The sequence below is a fragment of the Podarcis gaigeae genome (genome assembly GCF_964106915.1).
Source record: "Podarcis gaigeae genome assembly, chromosome: 6".
NCBI classification, from domain to species: Eukaryota; Metazoa; Chordata; class Lepidosauria; order Squamata; family Lacertidae; genus Podarcis; species Podarcis gaigeae.
This window is the reverse complement of record NC_139682.1, coordinates 93,912,553-93,935,094: the sequence shown is the minus strand read 5'-3', so window position 1 is coordinate 93,935,094 and position 22,542 is coordinate 93,912,553. Positions and strand designations below refer to the sequence as shown.

At 38.7% G+C, this 22,542-nt stretch overlaps 1 protein-coding gene across 3 annotated transcripts in view; it reads left to right on the top strand.

Annotated features, from left to right (window-relative positions):
• The window catches only part of RALGPS2 (Ral GEF with PH domain and SH3 binding motif 2), a 97,077-nt gene extending 78,461 nt beyond the window's left edge, over positions 1 to 18,616 (top strand). Inside the window, exons 15-20 of one of the 3 annotated variants that reach the window (XM_083743882.1) lie at positions 3,558 to 3,635; positions 4,995 to 5,100; positions 6,869 to 6,961; positions 7,857 to 7,962; positions 9,552 to 9,643; positions 12,388 to 18,616. In XM_083743882.1, the coding sequence (XP_083600008.1) occupies positions 3,558 to 3,635; positions 4,995 to 5,100; positions 6,869 to 6,961; positions 7,857 to 7,962; positions 9,552 to 9,643; positions 12,388 to 12,417 (505 nt within the window). In that variant the 3' untranslated portion in view covers positions 12,418 to 18,616. Of the gene's footprint in view, positions 1 to 3,557; positions 3,636 to 4,994; positions 5,614 to 5,768; positions 6,962 to 7,856; positions 7,963 to 9,551; positions 9,644 to 12,387 lie in introns of all 3 variants that reach the window. The other 2 variants (XR_014565547.1, XM_083743883.1) reach the window with 2 other exon arrangements.
• The last annotated feature ends 3,926 nt before the right edge of the window (positions 18,617 to 22,542 follow it).

Below are 22,542 nucleotides of genomic sequence, written 5' to 3'. Positions count from 1 at the left end.
ATGAAACTAGTGAAACACATGAAACACATGGAAAAAAATTTGTTGAAAAACAGTACAAAATATTTGAAATATTTAAAAAATATTTAGAATTGAATAATTGAAATTAAAAATATTTGAAACACAGCACATAACAGTTATTATTTGTGAAATTGCAGTGTGACTAAGGCACATTGCTTTATTTTAGTGACATTCCCTTGCACTCAACATATATTTTAAAATGTGCAAAAGTGTGAAGTTTGCCTTGTGCTCTGCCACACCCAGGTATATATAAAGCAGCTACCTTGCCAGAGGCACAAGCTCAAGGGCAGAGCCTGTAAAATATCGTATTTTTCGCCCTATAGGACACACTTTTCCCCCTCCAAAAATGAAGGGAAAATGTGTGTGTGTCCTATGGGGCGAATGCAGGCTTTCGCTGAAGCCTGGAGAGCGAGGGGGATCGGTGCACACCGACCCCTCTCGCTCTCCAGGCTTCAGGAAGCTATCTGCAAGCCGTGGGAGCTCAGCACGCCCCAGGCTTCGGGCTTCACGCAGCTCTCCGCTAGCTGTGGGAGCAGCTCTCCCATGGCTTGCAGAGAGCTTGCCTGCACCCAGAAGCTTGGGGTCAGGGGAAGCTCGGGCTTCCCCTGCCCCAGCCCCGCACCTGGGGGGGGGGTTTCTTTATTTCCCTCCCAAAAAACTAGGTGCGCCCTATCAGGTGAAAAATACAGTACTACAGATCTTTGTTGTTGTTTAGTCGTTTAGTCATGTCCGACTCTTTGTGACCCCCTGAACCAGAGCACGCCAGGCACTCCTGTCTTCCACTGCCTCCCGCAGTTTGGTCAAACTCAGGCTGGTAGCTTCGAGAACACTGTCCAACCATCTCGTCCCCTGTCGTCCCCTTCTCCTTGTGCCCTCCATCTTTCCCAACATCAGGGTCTTTTCCAGGGAGTCTTCTCTTCTCATGAGGTAGCCAAAGTCTTGGAGTATTGGTATTGGTGTACAGATCTAGCAAGAACTAAAGAACCACACAATAGTAGCTGTTTGCTTAAAGGGTGAGACTGTGTGTAGTTCTTTGCTTTGTGGAGGACATTGGAAGTACAGTATATCTGTGTCAAAACTATTATTGTCGTCCCGTCCCATCCCATCCTCTCCCCCCCCCCCCAGTTTTAATTAAAATAAATAATTTTAATTAAAATTTGAATGCTTTGAGAGTAACCAACAGGCAGGCCATATCATGGTGTGGTTGTGAAAGTGTATGTGCATTTTTATTTAATTTTACTAAATTTTATTTTGCTAATTAGTAATTTTTATGTTTCTTCCTTTTCCACTACAATGGACAATAATAACCCAGATGTTTTGATAAAGAAACTATTACAGGAACATCCCATTCTAAGCAAAGTAGATCAGACCATCATTCTGAGTTAAAAGCGGGTCCTTTTGAATATGCTTGTTGCATATTTGGATCATATTATGCTGCTGTGGGAATGTCTAAATGAAGAGGTGTTGCAGTAGTGCTAGCTAAGGTATTAAATATTACTCAGAATAGACCCATTTATTTGCAGTGTTCCAAGATTGGAAGAGTCCTTGAAGGTAGATTTAGTTTTGTCAGGGGGGTAAACAATTCGCTCTGGCTTCTGAAATGTGTGAAACAGTATATATAATATATATATATATATATATATATATATATATATATATATATATATAGCCAAAACAGTAAATAAATTGTTTCAGTGTTAGGAACTTTACTCACTAGTTTTCCAAATGTAATCACTTCATTTTAACTTCTGAGGATTTAGCATCCTCTCTGCACCCTCTCTCTGTGGGTTACAAAATTTCTCTCAGAATACTCTCATCTCTTCTTATTAAATAAAATTTCTCCCCAATTTGTATATTCAATTCTGCTCATATTTCTTTGCAAAGTGCTGTTACAAAAACTGCTGGCATAATTTAGAATATTTATTTATTTTATTTCATAAAATGTATACACCACTTGATTGTAAAAAAACAAACAAACCTCAAAAGTGGTTTACAAAAATAGAGCCCAATCCTGTGGAATACTCCATTGGTAGAGATTGAGCAGGTGCCTTCTGTTTCAACCTTTAAATGACTGCTGAAAACCTTTCTATTCTAGCATCCTTACATAGGCAATTAAGAATACATCTTTCCATAATTGTTAGTAGATGGTCTCCAGTTTTATTTTATTTTTATGTGTTTTTATCATCCATAGTTTTTATTGTAAACTGCTTTGATGTTTTTATGATCTAGTGGTATATAAATATTATTAATAACATATGCTGCCTTATGCTACCATCTCTAGACTCTTGTATTAATTTACAAGACCCTTAGCAACTTGAGTCCACTTGACTCCTAATACACTTGCCCAGTCATTGAAGTATTTGGGGGAGTCCCTATTAGTAGTTCCCAAATGGCTCAGATAGATGCATAGCTCATATCAATCAGGAACCAGGCATTCAGAATTGTCGGTCCAATTCTGTGGAAATCTCGCCCACTCAGATTACCTGCTGAACTCTTCACACTTCGTGAAGACTTTTTATGTATTCATTTAAACAGGCATTTCAAGTGAGTTTTTCTTATTTTTAAATGATTTTATACCGTATCCCAATTGTACACCACCTGGAAACTTGAATATTAAGCGATTTATACATTACAGAAACGATTTAGCACCACATAATCATCAACAATTTCAGTTGTTGATAAATACTGTTTCTTAACCAAAGGTTGCAAAATAATTAGTCAATATTTAAGATAGCAAGTACTGAAGTTGTATCCAAATGAAATTTATGGATCTGGTTGTATTTTTATCATTTTAATCAGCTGTATTGCTCTTGGGAATTGTGCTTTTCTTTTTAAGCTCTGAAGTTGTTTAAAAGTAAAAGTTCTTTCATTACTTGAAACAATGTAAGCGCAGCCTTGCCTTTGATACTCATTGAAAATACTGCATCTTGTGATACAAGCAATTATGTAAATAAGTATAAACATTTAGGAAATAAACTAATAATTACACATAAAAATAACGCTAATTTATCTGGAGGGCTTATCCACACTTGCCTTTTGCCTGCTCTTTGCAGACACAAGTCCATGCTTAAAAGCTGTGTGTGTGTGTGTGTGTGTGTGTGTGTGTGTGTGTGTGTGTGTGTTTGCCCCTGAGGTTTCCCTGCACAAACCCTCAGTTAGCACATACTTTCCTTGCAAGAACTAGGCAAAACTTGAGGTATTATTCTGTTATTTTTCTGCAAAAATGGCTTCTCATAATATGTTTTAAGTGTTTAGCAATGTAGAGTTCTGTTCTGCCTTTTTAAAAAGATAAGTTTTAAAGCAGCTTTTCTGATTCTCAAACCGTTCGTGGGGATGCCAGGAAAAATGCCAAAATACAGTGGGTGCTCATATTAAGAACACATGTCCAAATAAGAAAGTTATTTTTTTTCTCAATGAAGTATGCTGAGATGTAGTAGCAATGTGGCAGAAAGGAAGCCTGTTTGCAGTGTTCTGACAAATGATAATGACTGTGAATTTAAAAATGTGTAATACATACAATTTATAATGGAATTCAACAGGAACAGATTATACCATTCTCTTGGTCCGGTGACAAGAATGGCACGAAATGGCTATCGAGGCCACATGAAGGGCAGCAGGTACCAACCCCTCGTGTTCAGGGGTCAGACTTTTTCCTCTGGTGTTGGTGACTTGGTTGATATTGAAGTGGGTGCAATCTGACACTCCTGATCTTTCTGGCTTCCTTTGGCAAATCATGTCAATGAACTTTCCCTTTAAAAATAGGTCTTCCCTCTTTTGTGTCTTAATCATATCTTTATCGAATGTGGCTGGCTTGTTCTGATCTGCAAATTTCATTTCTTAAAGTATTGCACCGTTATCTGGAAAAGCCTAAATGTGCTTATTAAAGTATTATGTTGAAAGTAATTGGGGTGGCAAGAATGATGTTGGTACCTGAGCGCCTTAATATTCCAAATACTTTCTTAAATTTTTTGTATTGGTGCCCTTCCCCCGTCTGAGTCATATATTTTAATAAATTGCATGAACATCAGTTATTGGCTTAAACCCATTCTGAATGGCATTTTATGCAAAACTGCTTGGAAGCTTCCATACACGTCCAGCTGTTTTACATTCCTAATTAAACTTCATTCTCTATAACACTGTGGCCGTCCAAGAAACCTAGTTCAAACAACCATAAAAATCCAGCATCACTTGGAGTTAAGATACACACTGGATGCCTTGCCAAAACTGGTGGACTCTTGACAGGTTCAGGTTGTTAGATCTGTCAAGTTTACACTTGACAAACAGATGAAGAGTGAATGGAAGAATTTTTCCAAGATGCTTCAGAAATTCTCAGACTGTCTCTAGAGAGCGGATGGCTGTGCCCACATAAGCTGCCTGGCATGCACTGAGACACACACAGTTGCATCAGTCACATTTGTCCTCTTGAAAGCTGGTCAGCTGTTCACTACAAGCCATGTAGAAACAGATTAAATTAACTGCTCTGGGTCAAGCTTTTTGCTTCCATGCTTCTTCTGTCACTGGTTTCAAACACATTGATGTGGTATTGTGCATGTATTTAGCTCTTGCTTTTTTCAGTTTCTGCAACTCGGAATCTTAACAAATCGTCTTTCTACCAGGTCTGAATAACTAAAAATCACATGTTTGAGATGAGTGGGGTTTGGTTTTTTTAAATGAAATTGAATCTGAACATGTTGCTGTTTGGGATTTATTATAGTTGTATTATGTCTATCTGTAATGTTGAAAGTTATTTTTATTTAAGATTAGTTTGCTGAACTGGAGGGCATGTTACTTGTGCTTCTGGGAGAAACATCCATTGAAGCAGCCAAAAGTCATAGCCAATGACTTTTTCCACAGTGAAATCCAATAAATGACATGGCAACATTAACGCAGATGTTAATTTCAAGTTAAATCATGCTTGGAGAACTGCTATTGGGACATTTTGTGTATTCCCGTCTTTTACTCATTCTTCTTTATAGTTCTGCAGAGTCTGAGGATTTAGCTGTTCATTTGTATCCAGGAGCTGTTACTATCCAAGGCGTTCTCAGAAGGAAGACTGTATTGAAAGAAGGCAAAAAACCGACAGTAAGACATTGAATGAATTGTTTGAAATGTTTCTCAGGTCCTTTTAGCAGTCAGTTGGTTGAAAGACAGGATAGAAATAAATCAAATAAAATTGTGGCATCGCAACTCACAGCCAAGTCAAATGATTCCTCCCCTGTAGATGTTGCCTTCTTGAAGTAGCTCAGGGGTAGACAACCCATAATGAGCAGTTATGAACTCATCTGCACACATCCTTTGTCTAGGCAAGGAGTTACTGAGCACAGAACAGGGTCTCTTTCTTTACTCCATTTTCTTGCTTTAGGCTGCATTCATTTAGAGGTAATCTGTCAGGGATCACATGTGGACATGGCCAAAGTCAAAACTGGGTGAGGTTATGTTATCTCTCCTTTCTTTTTTTCCTCTCTTATTCTCTTGCTCTTTCTCCCTGCCTTAAGAGGGAGGATCCCTCTTCCAAGACTCCTGAGCTGTTCACTTGCAGAGGGGAGAGAGCTTTTGATATGAGGCTGAGGGATGCCCACCCCTGTTGTAGTAGCGGTAGAAGACATCTGAAGGCAGCCCTGTTTAGGGAAGCTTTTAATGTTTAATGTATCACAGTATTTTAATATTTTTTGGGAAGCCGCCCAGAGTGGCTGGGGAAACCCAGCCAGATGGGTGGGGTATAAATAAATTATTATTATTATTATTAGCAGTTACCACCACCCTAGGGACCCCCCCATTCCATCAGGTCTGGTTGTTGCATGTTACAGGTCTTAGGAGAAGCTGCTACTATGGAGAAAAACATCTCCGCATTTCTTGAATCAGCTCTCATTACTGAAAACCAAAGCTGGCAATAATAAATATAACTGTTTTAGTCTTTTTAAATAGGGATGCAAAAGCAAAATTCTTAGAATTTCAAACATGTTACCATGGAGGCTACTGTGACAACCTTTGAAATCACCAAAACATTTATATTTATACTTGCTCTAAATTTAGATAATGAATAGGTTTCTTTTGTGCTTAATGATTCTTGCATACCTTTACCATTTTTCCCCCTTCCTTTTTTTACTAACATGGTGGTGCTATCTTGTTTAATTTGGGCGGTCAGTATTTGGTTGCATCTGTGCTTCTAAAATTAAGTAACAATTTTTTAAGGAAATGCATAAGTACATTTTGCCTCCAGGCCAGTTTTACTTGATTAGAACATTGTATGGATTGTAACGAGACAGTAAGGACAAAAAGGAAGCGTGAGGGGACTTGCTGAAAAAGAGCATGGTGGCTTGTGTTTCCCTCCATAAATCGTGGTGCTTCTGCCGGGCATTTGTGTGGAAACCCAGCTTTTAGAAAGGAAGTTCTCTTCTTTGTGTGTTTGCCCCACATCATACTGCTCTCCCTATTTTCCTCATAGTTTTCTCGTTCCTAGACTGAGAAGAAATGTGGATTACCACAAAATGCGGGTTACTTACCAAGGGGTCTGTCTTGCTGTGCTGATTTGCCCTCAAGGAGGCTCACTGCAGCACAGTTCGGAAGAGATCAATTTATACGAAGCATTTGTTTTTGCAACAGTTGCCAGACCCATTTCTTTAGTGATCTAGGCTTTAGTGATCTAGGCTGAAAACTTGAACGTCGTTTCAATCTATAAGATATTGTTGTATTTTGTTTTATTTCTTGGAATGTCTTTGTTTTGAAAGTGTTGCCCTGCTCAAGACCCCTTTGAAATGGGCTGGGGCGAAAAAATCTGAAGAAATAAAATGAAAATGAAACTGCCTTAGTCTCTTAAAGGTATTAATCTGATGACACTTTGCTTTTGCAGGTAGCATCTTGGACAAAATACTGGGCAGCGCTGTCTGGAACTCAGCTTTTCTACTATGCCGCAAAGTCCTTGAAGGCGACAGAAAGAAAACATGTATGCAATGCATCTACATCTCCCATTGATATATGTGATCTTCATCCAGAGGGATAGATAGAGTCAAACAGATATTATAGATATTTAATGGGCAACATGCATTCTCTTAATTACCTTTTTCTGCTCTTTATTCACTGCTAAAGATGATAGTTTAGCTACCTTGCTTTTTCCAGGACAGTATTTTGCCTTTTTTTCCCCAACAGCAGGATTAACATTTTTTCTTCTCTGCTTTCATTGGGAACACTGCAACTGCAAACGTTTTCACTGCTGCTTTCTGGTTAACCATTACTGCTGTCTGGATACTTGCTGCTCTGCCTGCTTTTCTCCATTAGTTCCCTCTCTTAGCCTCTCCATCTTGATTTTCTGCTGCCAACTCAGCTCAACAGCAGTCTTGAAAAACAATTCCAAACTCTGTAAATCTTCCTACTTAAAATGCTCTGGAAGCAGCCTTCTGAGTTCAGCTAGATCTCTCTTAGTATACAAAGCTTGCATACCATGCACAATGTATACTGTAGCTATTAAGCAATGTACAGCAGCCATTGTGATAATCTCCAGTCTGATGATTCTGCAGTGGTACATTTCCTTGGCATTTAAATTATTCAGGTCTCTAAAGCATGGGTACTAAAGTCACACTCATCCCAAAATGTATACACAAACTGATTTCCTTAAATTGAGTCCTGTTCGTCTCTGATTTCAAATGGCCAATAGCTTTTATTTGAAGCAGAGCATTGTAAGAAAGAAGTCTTCAATTGATTTCAGACAAATTGAAAAGCCAATTCCTATTGCCAGTTCTGGTAGTAGCTGTATACATCCTTTCTGTCATCTGTTTTTCACTCATGCAAAATCAGAATTCTACATTACGTGGTTTTGTTCGTTGCTTCCTGCTTTCCTCCAGTTCAAATCTACACCAAGTAAGACTGTCTCTGTTGTGGGATGGATGGTAATGATGGCTGATGACCCAGAACATCCAGATCTCTTCCTGCTCACAGATTCTGAGAAAGGTCAGTGACTGAATATCCTTGGTAGATTCCTGTATGATTGTGGACACTGGGTGATCTTGGGACTATGGGATTATTGCCTTTTTGCCACTAATTATGGAAGCAAATGAACCTCAGGAGAATAAAGTACATACAAACACTGGTCAGCAAAAGAAAATGTGTACTATAGAAATATTTTATTGTCTGTTTGGACCCTTTTAGAGGGATTTTTTTCATATTTTAAAATGTAATATCTAACGTTACAGTCCAAGATTGGATTTTAGGGTGGCTTGCAGATAGTTAAACCATTCAGGAAAAATACTATAGAAGCAGAAACAACCACATTAAATAAATTAGCTCAGAACTGTTCCCAAATATTTGTGTGACTTTTCCAGTCTGCTTTCCAGGGCCTGTTGGCATTGCTATTTTTAAAGTTAAACTTTATATGAAGTATTTCTTCAGGATAGCATTGTAGCTGAAAAGAATTTAAATTCTAATTACTAAAACGATTCATGGCTCTCTTATCTCCTCAAGGAATGTCTCAAGGAATTACCTTATTTGAAGAAAAAAAAATCTGTTCCCCTTGCTTTTGAGAAGTAGCAGGGGACTGCAAATGATCTGAAAGCTAGAGTTCCTGAGCCTTCCATACTAGTGGTTTCAATGCTGAATCCTGCAACCTTTAACTTGCCTTATATACCAATGTGATTTACACATTAAAGCCTTGGACAGAACTGGGGTTGTGAGTTTGAGTTCTTCATTGTGCAGGACAAGTCAGGGCAGATGTAACAGTTACAGTGGTGCCTCGCAAGACGAAAAGAATCCGTTCTGCGAGTCTCTTCGTCTAGCGTTTTTTTCGTCTTGTGAAGCAAGCCCATTGACGGATTAGTGCTATTAGCGGCTTTTAGCGGATAAGCGGCTTAGCGGCTTAGAAAGGGGGGGGGGAACCCGCAGGAACTCGCAAGACATTTTCGTCTTGCGAAGCAAGCCCATAAGAAATTCGTTTTGCGAAGCACCTCCAAAATGGAAAACTCTTTCGTCTAGCGAGTTTTCAGTCTTGCGAGGCATTCGTCTTGCGGGGCACCACTGTACTGCTTTGCCCATCAAGCTCTCAACCCCATATTGTCAGAATCCAGGATGTGGAAAGCTAGACTGGACGGGAATTACCTAATCAGCTCAAGAACTCCTGGTTTGTATGCCAGGAATTTGAGCCTCAGTGGATAGCTTTCCCCTCCTTGCCTGAGCCTTGACTGCTCAGTGGATAGCTTTCCCCTCCTCTTTTGAGCAGAGATCCAACATTTTCAAGGGTTCTATTGCATGAAGTGAAATATTAGACATGTGCTTACAGCACCCCTTACTTGGCAGGTAGATATTTTCATTTTTGTGTTCATATCAATTTAAATAAAAATCTCTGTCCTGCCTTTCAAGTACCATACACCACTCAGGGCTGTGTTTGGTGGGATTCCTTTAAAATATGTGGTATCTTTCAGATTACAATTATACATTAATATGCATTTTTCTATTTCCCATTTCTTGCATTCTTTTATTCATTTTTAAGAGTATAACTTGAAGTCTGTTATTCATGATAGAAAATTCTCCCTCTTTTTGTAATTTAGGGAACTCATACAAGTTTCAAGCTGGTAACAGAATGAATGCAATGCTGTGGTTTAAGCATCTGAGTGCTGCCTGTCAAAGCGACAGACAACAGGTGAGGGAATTACGGCCTGCTTTGGCAACTAGCAATGAGTGCTAAATATTAAACAATTCTGCACAAAAGTCAGTCTTCAGTCTTGCTCTGAATAACCATTGTTCAGTTCTCACAAAGGTCTCTTCTAATAGCTCCTGGCGTTACTGAAGATAGGTAGCTTCATATATCTCTAATTAGCAGCTTAAAACAATGAGTGCATGTTAAGTGCATGTAAAAATGAGTTCCTGGTCTGCATTTATTTCCCATGGGACACATTTAAATACACAAGCAATCAAAAATGCAGCATTAGGGCAATGCGTCACATTTCCTCATGCAGTCCAAGAAATAAATGGCTCCCATTGATTGCATTAGAGGATTTAAAATAAAAATAAAAAATAAAGTCTGCTTTGAGGGCCTTGAGCAAGATTATGAAAACAAAGTTAAAGATTTACATGAATCGCCATTTTCCAAGGAAAATTAAGAAGTAATTCATAGGAATGGATAGGTATATAAATATATATCGTTCATAATTGTCAGATTATTATATTCAACTTTTTTCAGATTTTATGCCCTGTGAAACTCTCCCTTCTTACCCACTCTTAATGCCCTCCATGATTTATCTTTTAAAGCTCACCATTGTATAACTATTTTGCTATTGAATCCTGATTCCGTTCTGTAGCATACAATTCTAGAAATCATGCTTTGCTTTATATATGTTTATGTTGTTTTATTCCCTCAAAATGTGCTCCACTTACATGGTTATTTAATTTTAGTTTTCTTACATTTATATGGTGCCTTTCGTCCACCATGTAACCAAAGCAGCAAACTTTTGACCCCATCCAAGCCCTAACCATTCCCAGACCTGTTCAGTTTCAGCAAGGTACTGGCCTCATGTGCTTTCATACTATACCCTGGGGCCCCCAACCCACTTGTTTCAGATTTTAAGGCTGCAGGGAGGAGGAAATCAGGAAGGGGTCCCATTTCATTTGCACAAGTCTATTCCACTTGCAGACAAACATATTTCTAGACTTAGTACGGCTGAAAAATGTAGTAGTATAGTTATTTTCCATGAGCACAATATCAATATTTTTTGCTAACAGACGTCACTCCTTGCTACATAGATATCCAGCACTCAAAGGAATGAGATGTAAACCAAGGCCAAGACATCCAGAGCGGATAACCTGTACCCTTCTGCCCCTATTTGTGAAATTTAAAAGTTACTATGCCATGTTAAATGCCTATCCTTTCCCAATATCTGTATAAAATACCTAAGAAGTGGCTCTGCTCAATTTAGAAACAAACTTTCAAAAAATAAACAGACCTACACAAATATTAGGCATTAGATTACATTGTGAGTGGGGAACTAGATCCAGTCAGTGGGCCAGATTCCTAAATCCCCTTCCCCCTCAGGCCAACTTTGACTGGTAGGTGGGGCCACCCACATGAGTCATCTGCTATCATAGTGATGCTAAACGATTGACATCTGTCAAAGTTTAAAGGAGGTTGCTATAACTGCCAGTCAACTGATTTACTACAATCTCCTTGAAGTTATGCATTCAGTACCAGTCAGCTGATTGGCTCTGGGTGCGCCAGAGGCTTGTTATAACTTCTGACCAGACTTCAAACTCTCTGCAGAGGGAAAAATTATTTGAATTCAAAGAAATTAGGAAGGTTGCAACTGGTTGTGCCTCAACTTTGGATCTCGCTAGGAAGAGCAATCTAATAATGGATTCCTACAGTCACTTCTGTTTTGACCTTATGGAAATGTGTAGCTCTCCAGTAAAGAAAACAACTTTTTGATTGCCTAGAGAACATCTGTTATTTCTTCCTTTGTCCAGGACGGTCTATCATTGAATTTATGCTCTTATAGTACATTATAGTTCGGAATATGAAGAGGAGCATCCTTTCATTTTTCGTGGTGTGGTGAATGGCTGAGTGATATTCTCAGCAAGGCTAATAAATTGCCTTCTGGATAAGATCACTATTTAACTGCAAAACAACAACACCCAGTCCAGTAACATTTATTGTTGCTATCTTATCACGAGTCATAGGTGCTCTTTAGGGATAGTCATAGATTGACTCCAACTCCAGATTGAGCAAGGGGAGAGACTGCCCCCTTATATTCTGCCTAATTCAGGCCACAAATTCTACTAGCAAGCAAGAAAACAAAATAGACATTTGTTTATGTTTTTCCTCACAATCAAGCCAACTTGTACAGTAGTGGGCAATCTCCAGCTCACAGGCCTTTGGAGATGATACCCAAAATATAAGATACTTTAAGGTTTATTTTCACATCAGGAAGTAGGCATGGAGACGGGGCTGATTCACATTTTAATGCAAACCTACCTAATTTGCTTTTCCCTAAACAATACATGGAGTTTGAAATTTGTACTTCTCTGAATTTTGTGATGCAGTTATCTAACAAAAATGTGTTTTTAAATATATATATATATTGGGGAAAATATAGATTGAAAGGCATATATTAGTGAAAATAATTTACAGAAATTATATTAGCCAAAAATAGAAGAAATACACACTAAAAACGCTGATGAATTATAATGAGAGCTTTTAAAACTAAACACCACATACTGATGTGAAAATGTGAGAAACTGAATTAAGATTTTAAAAGATGAGAAACGGAGCAAAACCAAGATTGACAGATTTCTCCATTCCTCACAGGAAGCCATTGTTTGCTTTTTGCACCAGAGCTGAGCCATAACCTAGAAATCTAATTTTCCTTACAAAACCATTGCATATGTTTTTAGGTTCCTGCCAACTTGATGACTTTTGAGTGACAAACTTCTTCAAAACATGAACAAAGGTGACACTTTTGAATGCTGTCTGCTTGTCTCCCAGTTTGAGGATGGAGGTTCTGGTGGAAACATGCCCAGTTATACTTCTGTGCCAGAACAAAGATGGTAAACAGAGTTTCAAATCTCTGAAGTACTGAACAAAAAAACATACTAAGAATTCAGGGGATGGAAGTGGAAGAGGAACTGCCATGGACCATGTTGCTGCTTAATATTTTCTGAACCGACCTGTGGAAACCACTGCCTTAAAGAATGACAGAAACCCAACATGAAACACCAAATACTGTTTGTGTGTGTGTGTGTGTGTGTGTGTGTGTGTGTGTGTGTGAAAGAAAGAAACCTCTGGCGGTGCCGTGCTTAGGTTAAATCAGATGTAGCTCATTCGCATTTGTGTTAACTTTGTTATCTTTGAATTTAAAAGTCCACCTTTGTTTCTTTGTAAAAGGAAACCTCGTACTGCTTTAGGGTTGTGTTAATGGGCAGGTTTGCAAGGACACAGCTTGTGTGTTCTTGAAGAATGTGCAGTTACTATGCTTGTATCCCTCCATATCAGTTCTTTGGGGGCTCAGATAATTGGCATCACTGTTTTATTTGTTTATGCTTAGAATGTGATAAATGTAATATATGCAAGTTTATTCTCTTTTCTCAAAGCACTGTCTTTGTGGAATCTAGTACTGTATATGGGGATTTTCTTTCCGACAAGTGGCACAACATTAAAACACCACACCCTCCTTTTTCAGAGTTTTTGGTTGTAAATTTCCTGATAGAAATAGTCTGCAGGATTTGGTAAAGCAAGCTCTGGGAAATATCATCAGGTCAGAACTGAGTCTTTATTCCTCAGTGTATTTTCAAATGGGTGACACTCTTTTATTTCCCCAACAATGCATTGTAAAGCTTTTCAACCGGCCTGTTTACCGTTTAAAGCCCCATCTTTTGTTGCATTGATAACATTTTACAAGTGACAGTCTTACTTCACATCTCTTCTTGCAGATTGAGACGCACAATGCCTGTATTTGTAGTTTGGAATTCTGAGTTACACTGAACTCTTCTCTATCAGATATAGAAATCAGATCTCCGTAGCAAAAGCTCACAAAATGCAACTCTCAGCATAACCAAGAAAAGTAAGAACTTGACACGAGAGAAAGCCTTGATAGAATAAAAATTTAAAGAGTGGATTATTTCCTGCATGAAAATTAAATGTGTAACTACACTTTTTGACCACATTTGTGGAAAATAATTGCATTTCAGAGATGCGTCTCTCTTTTCTCTTCTTTTTTTGCATGTGGTTCTTTTCTGAAATGCTTTGAAGCTTCTTCAGAACCTTCCGATGATGGTAATCAAATGAAAACAAGGCAAGTAGGAATATACCACAGCACTGCAGTCCTAGTTAATAAGAGAAAAGATTGTATTCATTCTGCAGATTATCATCCGTTAGCTCTAAGTTTATTCACAGATGAGTTAACAATCTTTTTATTTTTATCTGCTTCAGAGTAGAATTTTGCTGGTTCATACTTCCAGAGCCCAAATTTTCCAAGGAGCTTCCCCCCTAATTAGTTAGAATAGGGCAGAGAGTGGCAGCCGTCTGCAAAGGAAAAGAATAATAACGACTTGAAAGATGCTCTGAAGCTGCAAATATAAGTTCATATTTCTAAGTGATTGACATTTGAATCTGCTCCTTTTTTCTTCCCATAATAACATTAACAGGTTTTGAATATTTGCCCCATGAGGAATGAATGTTCAGTTCTGACCTGGTTGTGGTGTTATGTCACTTGCTTGTTCTGTGTCACTTAGTTTACATGTCTCCCACAATAACCCATGTTGGGTGTTTCATTAAAAAAAGAGAGAGAGAGACATCTTCATAGCCAGCAGTATTACTGTACAGAATTTGCACAACTTTCCTTTTTAAAATTACTACATGTTTCTTTTCAGAATAAGCTTTTTTTAAAAAAAAAATATGAAAAACAACTTCAACACAACACTATAAATGTATGTACTTAGTATTATGGAAGGTAATCCTGTGGAATTTTTATTTTTTTAAGAGAAAGAGAGAAAACAATTGTGTAGATACATTGCAGGCTAACCATATTTGTTCTTCATGTTTTTATGAGTAGAGAGATGCAACTGGGAACCCCTTTATATGATGCAGGTTTGCAAAAAGCAGAGGGCCAATTCACATTACATTTCCCCCCCGTGGTACTTCATTATTTTTTTGGCACACTAAATGGGTCTTTGTGAAATTTTTCAATATTCTGTCTATAGCACAGTACATCCCTCTTCAATTAGTTTTGAAGTCTTTTAAGGGTATGGTTAGCTACAATCTAGACAACCTTTTGTAATGTTCATGAGCCCAATTCATCACATCAAAATCTACATCAAATGGAGATTATTGTTTTTGTGACTGCTGCACACACACAGTGGTCCCACAAACTGACTGACTCAAAACCAAACCGGGATAGGAAAGACAGTATTAAAAGCTGGCAAACAGTCCTGACTACCTTTTGCCAATGCTTTTATCCAGCTTCAAATATAATATATTTATCAGAAAGCTTTGATTGAAAATGAAACTGCTTTCTCTGGTTTATGAGAATTAGCAGAGAGAGTTGTGACAATTTCATAGGTTTCAACTTACACGATTGATACATTACATGAACTTAGATTGTCTTAATATTACGCACAACTATTGAGCCATTCCAGTTTTATGAGGTGGTCAAATTGTCAAAAATAAGCTTTTTACATCTTTTTACATATAGCCACATGTTACTACACCCCTCCCCCCGTTTACCAAAAATTTGAGGTAAAAGGAGGCTTGATTTATAATATTTCTTTTATAGTTTCTTTTGTAAATGAATAGTCTTAAATATAATATCAGTAAAAAGAACTATTTAATTAGTATAGTATGATTCAAAAGGCATTGTGTTAAATCCTGTGATGTAAAATTTCACACCACAGTGCTAAGAATTCCATTAAATTTATTTACTTTGAAACAAATGGCTTTTAAAACAAGGCTCCCATCCAAAAAATATTAAACCAATCTGTGTCTGAATGAGGCATATTAATCGCTTGTTATCACAAGTAACTTTTAAAAATGTTATGCTACCTGTGTGAATTTTAACAGTAGCAGGAATTCTTTGTCAAATTTATTTGACAGTGATAAATTGAAAACACTTCAGGTTTTTCCTATGACCTCAGATATTGGTTGCTAAATATATATATATATTTCTATGTTTTTATTATTCCACCTTAAACCAGTCAAGTAGTCTTAGTATCTTGAATAAGTGATGTTTTGATTTTAACAAAACGATTCACACTATAGTTCACACTCTCTGAGTTATGTGCCGATTTCTGTGAGCACTTTGTAAATATGAAATTGATTGTGCTACAGTAATTTAGTTTACAATTTGGTAAGATGTTTAATAAGATGTTTTGAAGTTTCCTACAAGGAATGTTTAATTCAAAAGAGTAAAATTCTCCTGTTAAAATCTAAAAAACAGGTTGAAAACATACAGCAAATACAGAATACCTTCATCCTACTGTGCCTGTTTTTCACACTGCTGTTATCAACACCTTGATTAGAGAATCTCTATAGCACTCCTTAAATGAATTTATCAAGCTTAACTTCAAATATATCAGATTTCTTCACTTTCCATGCAATAAACTTTAGGGATCAGTTGTTTCACAATGGTGTTTCACTTAGTTTTTCACTCATTCTACCATCCCGGATAATTTTGTTCTTTTCCTGCTCATTTGCAATTGGGCAGCAGTATGTAAGTTGTTTAATGTCATCAGACTCCTTTCCTGGCATATTTCAGTAAAAAAAATATCTTTGCAATGAAACCACAGGTGAGGACAACTTCACATGTGACTTTTTCCTTCATGGAAATTACGTCAATGTACATGGGAAAATCTGTGGCTTAAGGGGAAATTGATGCAAGCACCGTACCTGCATCTTGATTCACACATTTTCCCCCTACATGGAGATTGTAAGAAAAATGACCCTGAAATTGCTTGCATAAATAGTTTGCGGGTTACACCTGAACTGCAAATGCCTGTTGCGAATGTTGCTATTAGAGACACACCACCACCAGTTATAAAGACTGGTGTAAAGAATATTGTGAAGCAAAACTCATAGTTTACTTGCTAATTTTGAAACACATTCCTATAACCCTGTGTATTAGTCAGGGATACACAAATCTGTTTCAAATGAAGCTCAGTCATGAGGTGATCTTTCCAGTTGCATCTTTTTTTCTCATTGTTTTGTACATATTTCTCTTTCATTCCTAAGTGTTATTAATCCTGATCTACTTTTCTCACTTGGTATGCTGGCCGCTATGAAAAACACTAAAACTGGTACTAAATAGCCAGTTTTCCTTTCCCTGAAAAATTACCCTTTTTAATAGTTTGCTGTTTGCAAGTTGCTCCCTTTCTTCCATTAAAAATGGCTTGTGTCTAAGGTTAAACGCTGCAATTAAAACGATAAGCAGATACAAAATGTCCCTTCAAAGCAGAATGCCATTTCCTGCCCATCATTGCATATGGTGGGCACAACATATCTGCATAAGATGTTTGCCAGTGCCTTAATTACCTGTTTGAAGACCAACTGGGCTAGCCAACCATCACTATTCCTATGCATTACCCCATTCATGCAAATTGTGTTTTGTTTTGTTTTTTTGAAGGAGCCCCATGTAAGCCTCCTTGAAACTTTGAATAGTCAGTATAACAACTCAGTTGTTCTTGCCTTCCTTTTGCTTTGAAGTTCAGTATTAGTATAGTAGTGGACCCGGTGGTTTTGATTCATTCCATTCTCAAGTTTTTTGAACAATAGCATAGAGCTGATTTGGATGACAATTCAAACCTTTGCTAGGTGGTAAGGTCCTATGGTACCATGTTGGGCACTTCAAGGCAGCCAGGCCCAACCCAAGTCTCATCAGCACCATTGGAGTGAGTGAGCCCTTGAGTCATTTAAAAGAGCAGCTCTGGAGATCACACAATATGGACTTTTAAGCTAGTCCAACCTAATTACAAACTGAGCACTCCATGAGGCTGTGTGTTTGAAATGTCTCTGTCATACTAGCAACCTAAGGTTTAACGGTAGACCAGGTCACATCTGAACTCCCGCTACCTAAATATAAATAATCTCTAAAGCATTTCAATATTTTCATTGGGTTTTTTCAGTCACCTATTGGCACTCATGAAGAAATTGGAACATGCCCCCCCCCCAATTTGGTTTATTATTTGAACTCACTCATACAGAAAGCATGTTTCCTTTTTAAAAAGTATATCAATGTATGGAAGTCATCAGGAAAAAATCCTATGCAAAACTTGGTAAGTAACGTAACACATTTGTCTTTAAGCTTTGATGTACTGGGGTTTTGAGAAACAAAATTAAACTTGAGTAAAATTAACTTAATAAATAAATCTGAAGGCTACGGTATGTTCATGAAACAATTGTTATTTCTTCAGATATTGAGGAAACTGCTATATTCCCCCCACACCCATGTGAATCATAACCGAATATATTTTTAAGTCTAAACCTCAGATAACATAGTGCAAGTGGTTGACAGCTGCAGGTTGTGAAAAGTAAATGTTCACATCTAGAAATGGATTTTGCAATATCATAAGAGACTCATTGTGAAAGGTTGTGTATAGATGAAGGAAGCTACTGTCCATATTGGGATAGTTCTTGAATCTTGGCCTTGTTGAACAACCAAGAAGCCAAAAATATTTCTTTTGTGCAATGTAGAAATAAGGAGAAAGATGCTTTCCTTCTGGATTGTTCAGCAATGTCCAAATTCAATAACTAGTACTATTCCCGGAATCCTGAATTACAAATTAATTTATTGCTTATGCTGCTCATAACCTACTACAAGTTAATTTATGGGAGGGGGAGAAAGAAAGAGATGCAAAGTCCACATTATGCAAAACACAAGCCATTTTTAATGAATATTCTTCCCTGTTAACCTGAAGCACCATTTTGATTGAGGTTGAATGCACTATGATCTCAATGAGTGATGTGCAGTTTCGCTGTTCCTTGTCCTTTTTCCTCCCGATTTTTAATATGTGTGTGTGTGTGTGTGTGCGTGCGTGCATTTTGAACTGCGTGTTTGCATTAGCTATTTCAACATGGCTACAAGTATGGACTTAAAAATAGAATTTTCCTACTGAAATAAATAACTTAAAATTTCAACCACGTGCATTGTCGTTTTACATACTCACACGTCTATTGCAGCAAGTCTTGAGTGTGGAGCCAGCTTTCTCTAAATGGAGTGACACCTTGGATCAACTGAAATTTGGCAGTAACAAGCTGGCTTTCAGAAGAGTTGAGGCAAAATGGGAATATACTATTGCCAATAGCTAAAATGAGCAAATTGGTTGGGGTGTTAAACAGCATAGCAGAAAAGCATGTAGCATCTACCGTATTTTTTGCTCTATAAGACTCACTTTTTCCCTCCTAAAAAGTAAGGGGAAATGTGTGTGCATCTTATGGAGCGAATGCAGGCTGCGCAGCTATCCCAGAAGCCAGAACAGCAAGAGGGATTGCTGCTTTCAGTGCACAGCGATCCCTCTTGCTATTCTGGATTCTGAGATTCAGAATACTTTTTTTCTTGTTTTCCTCCTCCAAAAACTAAGTGCGTCTTGTGGTCTGGTGCGTCTTATAGAGCGAAAAATACAGTAATTAATTTTCTAAAATATTACAAGTACAAAACTCTCAAGTCTCTTCTAGCTTCCTTCATAATCTTGAAGCAAACTTTTAAAAGCATTATTTTGGAGCACTTAATGCAAGATTCCCCAAATGTTTTGAGTTTCCAGGGCAACAAAGTTGGGAGCAGCTAAGAGCACTTTGCAACAGGGCAATCTTCTTCCCTAGGAAACAGCAATCTTTCTGGTATTTCCTCCCCAAGCAATGTTGGGCTTTCATTAATCAAAGCCCACCCTCTAAATTGTTCCCAAACAGCACCAGAATATTGTACCCTTGTTGGAATATGGTCAATGAGTCAAATCAGTGAAAATATGAATGCTGGGTTCTAAGTGACAATTCAACGGACTTGTCACAAACTTTTCAACATGTGAATTTGTTGAAATGAGCTCTTGGAGATATCGCTGTGATTGACTATAAGCAGCGACTGGCATTTTAATCTCTCAAGTCATATACCTGAGATATATGACAAGGAAAAATCTCTGGGCCCATCATCTTACCGATGGCACAAAATCCCATAGCCAGTTAAGCGTGTTAAGGACATTGAAATCAATTGTATGATTTCCAGAAGATAAAGATGTTGATCACATTTGTGGCTTCCCTGTTAAAAACAAGGAAAATCACTGCAAAGCAGTACTGGGAATGTTTTTGAGATCCCACAGTTGCCTCACCAACACCTCTTGGTCATGTTGTTCAGTTTATTTGTCTGCTGACAATAAACGATCAAATACAGGTAGTGTTATCAAGACAAACACAGGAAGAAAATAATATATACATTATATAGGTAAAGGTAAAGGGACCCCTGACCATGAGGTCTCGTCGTGACCGACTCTGGGATTGCAGTGCTCATCTCGCTTTACTGGCCAAGGGAGCCGGCGTACAGCTTCCGGGTCATGTGGCCAGCATGATGAAGCTGCTTCTGGTGAACCAGAGCAGCTCATGGAAACGCCGTTTACCTTCCCGCTGGAGCGGTACCTGTTTATCTACTTGCACTTGACGTGCTTTCGAACTGCTAGGTTGGCAGGAGCAGGGACTGAGCAACAGGAGCTCACCCCATCACAGGGATTTGAACCGCGGACCTTCTGATCGGCAAGTCCTAGGCTCTGTGGTTTAACCCACGGCGCCACCCACGTCCCTATATATATATATGATATACATGCACACAAATTGAACCTTTTAAAATGAGCATAAAGCATGGACCATTTTGACTCGTAACTCATCTTCATGACTACAATAAGTTTCTGGAAGTTCTAATATTAGGAATAGGGTGCAATTTGCCAGTGAAGCTGCTTTGGAGGAGTCCTGATGGATGGCCACACCGACTCGGGCCCGAACACACTGACCAGATGCTTGGAAGCTGTGGCTGGATGGTTTCGTGGGAGCCGATTGAAACTAAATCCTTCGAAGACAGAGTCCTCTGGCTGGGTCGGGATGGCATGGGGATGAGGGACCAACTCCCTTCTCTTGCGGGGGCCCAATTAGTGCCATTGCCTTCCGTTTAGAGTTTGGGTGTAATCCTTGACGCCTCCCTTACCATGGAGGCGCAAGTTCCAGCAACAATAGATATATATGTGACATAAAAAGTCATCCTCAATCTTTGCCCCTTCTTACTGAAAAACAAATCATTTTTATACTGTTTATCTTTACCAATAAATATACAATCATATGCACCTACTGATGGCAAAAAAGTTGAAACTTTTTTTTAAAAAATGATATTTTGCTATTTATTCAAAGAGAAGCAGCATTTAAGGTAAGATGAACATATTCTTGAGAACATGACACATGATACTTCATGTCAATCCTTCTGTGCTGTTTCTCTGCATTACACCATTTTAGAGTACATTCATTTAGCTCTTGTTAAGAAATTAGGTGCATTAATGTCTGGCGGGGTGGGTCTAAAGCTCCTTTCTACCTTATTTCCCTGATAGTACCATATACTTCTAGACTCACTGTTGGTTTTTCTTGAGTTTTGGGTGTTCTTTCAATGAGACAGAGCAGAGTTTTCATTCTTTCCAAATTATGGAACTTTTTACAATCCTGTAAAGTATTTAATACTGCTAAACAGTAATGTGGAATTAATTTGTCTGGGGGGTTCAGTCCATTTTTTCCAGGGATTTCATTCCCTCATAAAACCATTTAGTTCAGTTCACCGCAGCAGAATTTGGTTGTCACGTTTTCTGACGAGACCTGCTTCCAAAGCATACACACGGCTTCTGTGCTTGCAGACAGTGTCTGGGGCACACCTGGGTCACTGCAGTTCAGATGCCATGGGAGACTGTAACTCTTTCCTGAAACGTGTGTTTTTCGAGAATCTCAGGAGAGGTCTTTTTCACCTGTCTTAACTTCTCTGCACATAACAGCCTTGATTATTTAAATTTGGCATGCTGTTCTCCTTTGTGCAATAGATAGATTTATCGCTTGCTTATCCCAGCCTTCTGCTAAAGGAGCTCAAGAACCGTATCTGAAGGTAGGTGATTATTCTCATAATAATCTTGTGAGGACATTTCATGCTTAGTTTAAACAACTTTGTCAAAACCATTCTATGATGTGGAGATTTGAGCCCAGGTTTCCCACACCCAAGTCCAACAATTATTGCACTATACTACACTGACTTAGTTGTCTGCAATAGTAGCCAGGGGGAACTAGCCAGGCATAATAAATTTAGAATAGCCGAGCGATGGGAGTCCACGAACTGAAGTGAACCCCAGCCGAACAAAGCATCAAGGCGAGTTAAACCGCGGAGTGAATTTGACAGCAGGGTGAGGCCAGGGCGCGCTACTCTGCCCCTCCTCTCCTTGATCTAAACAAAACCTCAGCTTCTAATAACTTATGCATTTGGAAAGCCAACAAGGCGTATACGGCTTCCCCAGTGTTTTGCACTGTCTGCCATATAACAACTGCCTGCCTGTTGGACAAAAGCTATGAGGGTGTCCTCGGTGCACTGAGCTCCTTGCTCTCTGGGAACAAGTTTGTTCTCTTGAGGCCACAATGGCTGGCCTAGGAAGGAAGGTTTCACTCTGAGGAAGAGAGAAACAATCCCTTAGAAGAGACCCCTTCCTTGGAGCATGGGCAGCTGTCCTTTCATGCCAATGGTGCTTCTCTGGAGGGCTGGGAGGAAGAGGGATCCTGGTGGTGGGTGATTCAATCATTTGTTGTTGGTCGTTTAGTCATATCCGACTCTTCGTGACCCCATGGACCAGAGCACGCCAGGCACTCCTGTCTTCCACTGCCTCCCTCAGTTTAGTCAGACTCATGTTTGTAGCTTCGAGAACACTGTCCAACCATCTCGTCCTCTGTCGTCCCCTTCTCTTTGTGCCCTCCATCTTTCCCAGCAACAGGGTCTTTTCCAGGGAGTCTTCTCTTCTCATGAGGTGGCCAAAGTACTGGAGCCTCAGCTTCAGGATCTGTCCTTCCAG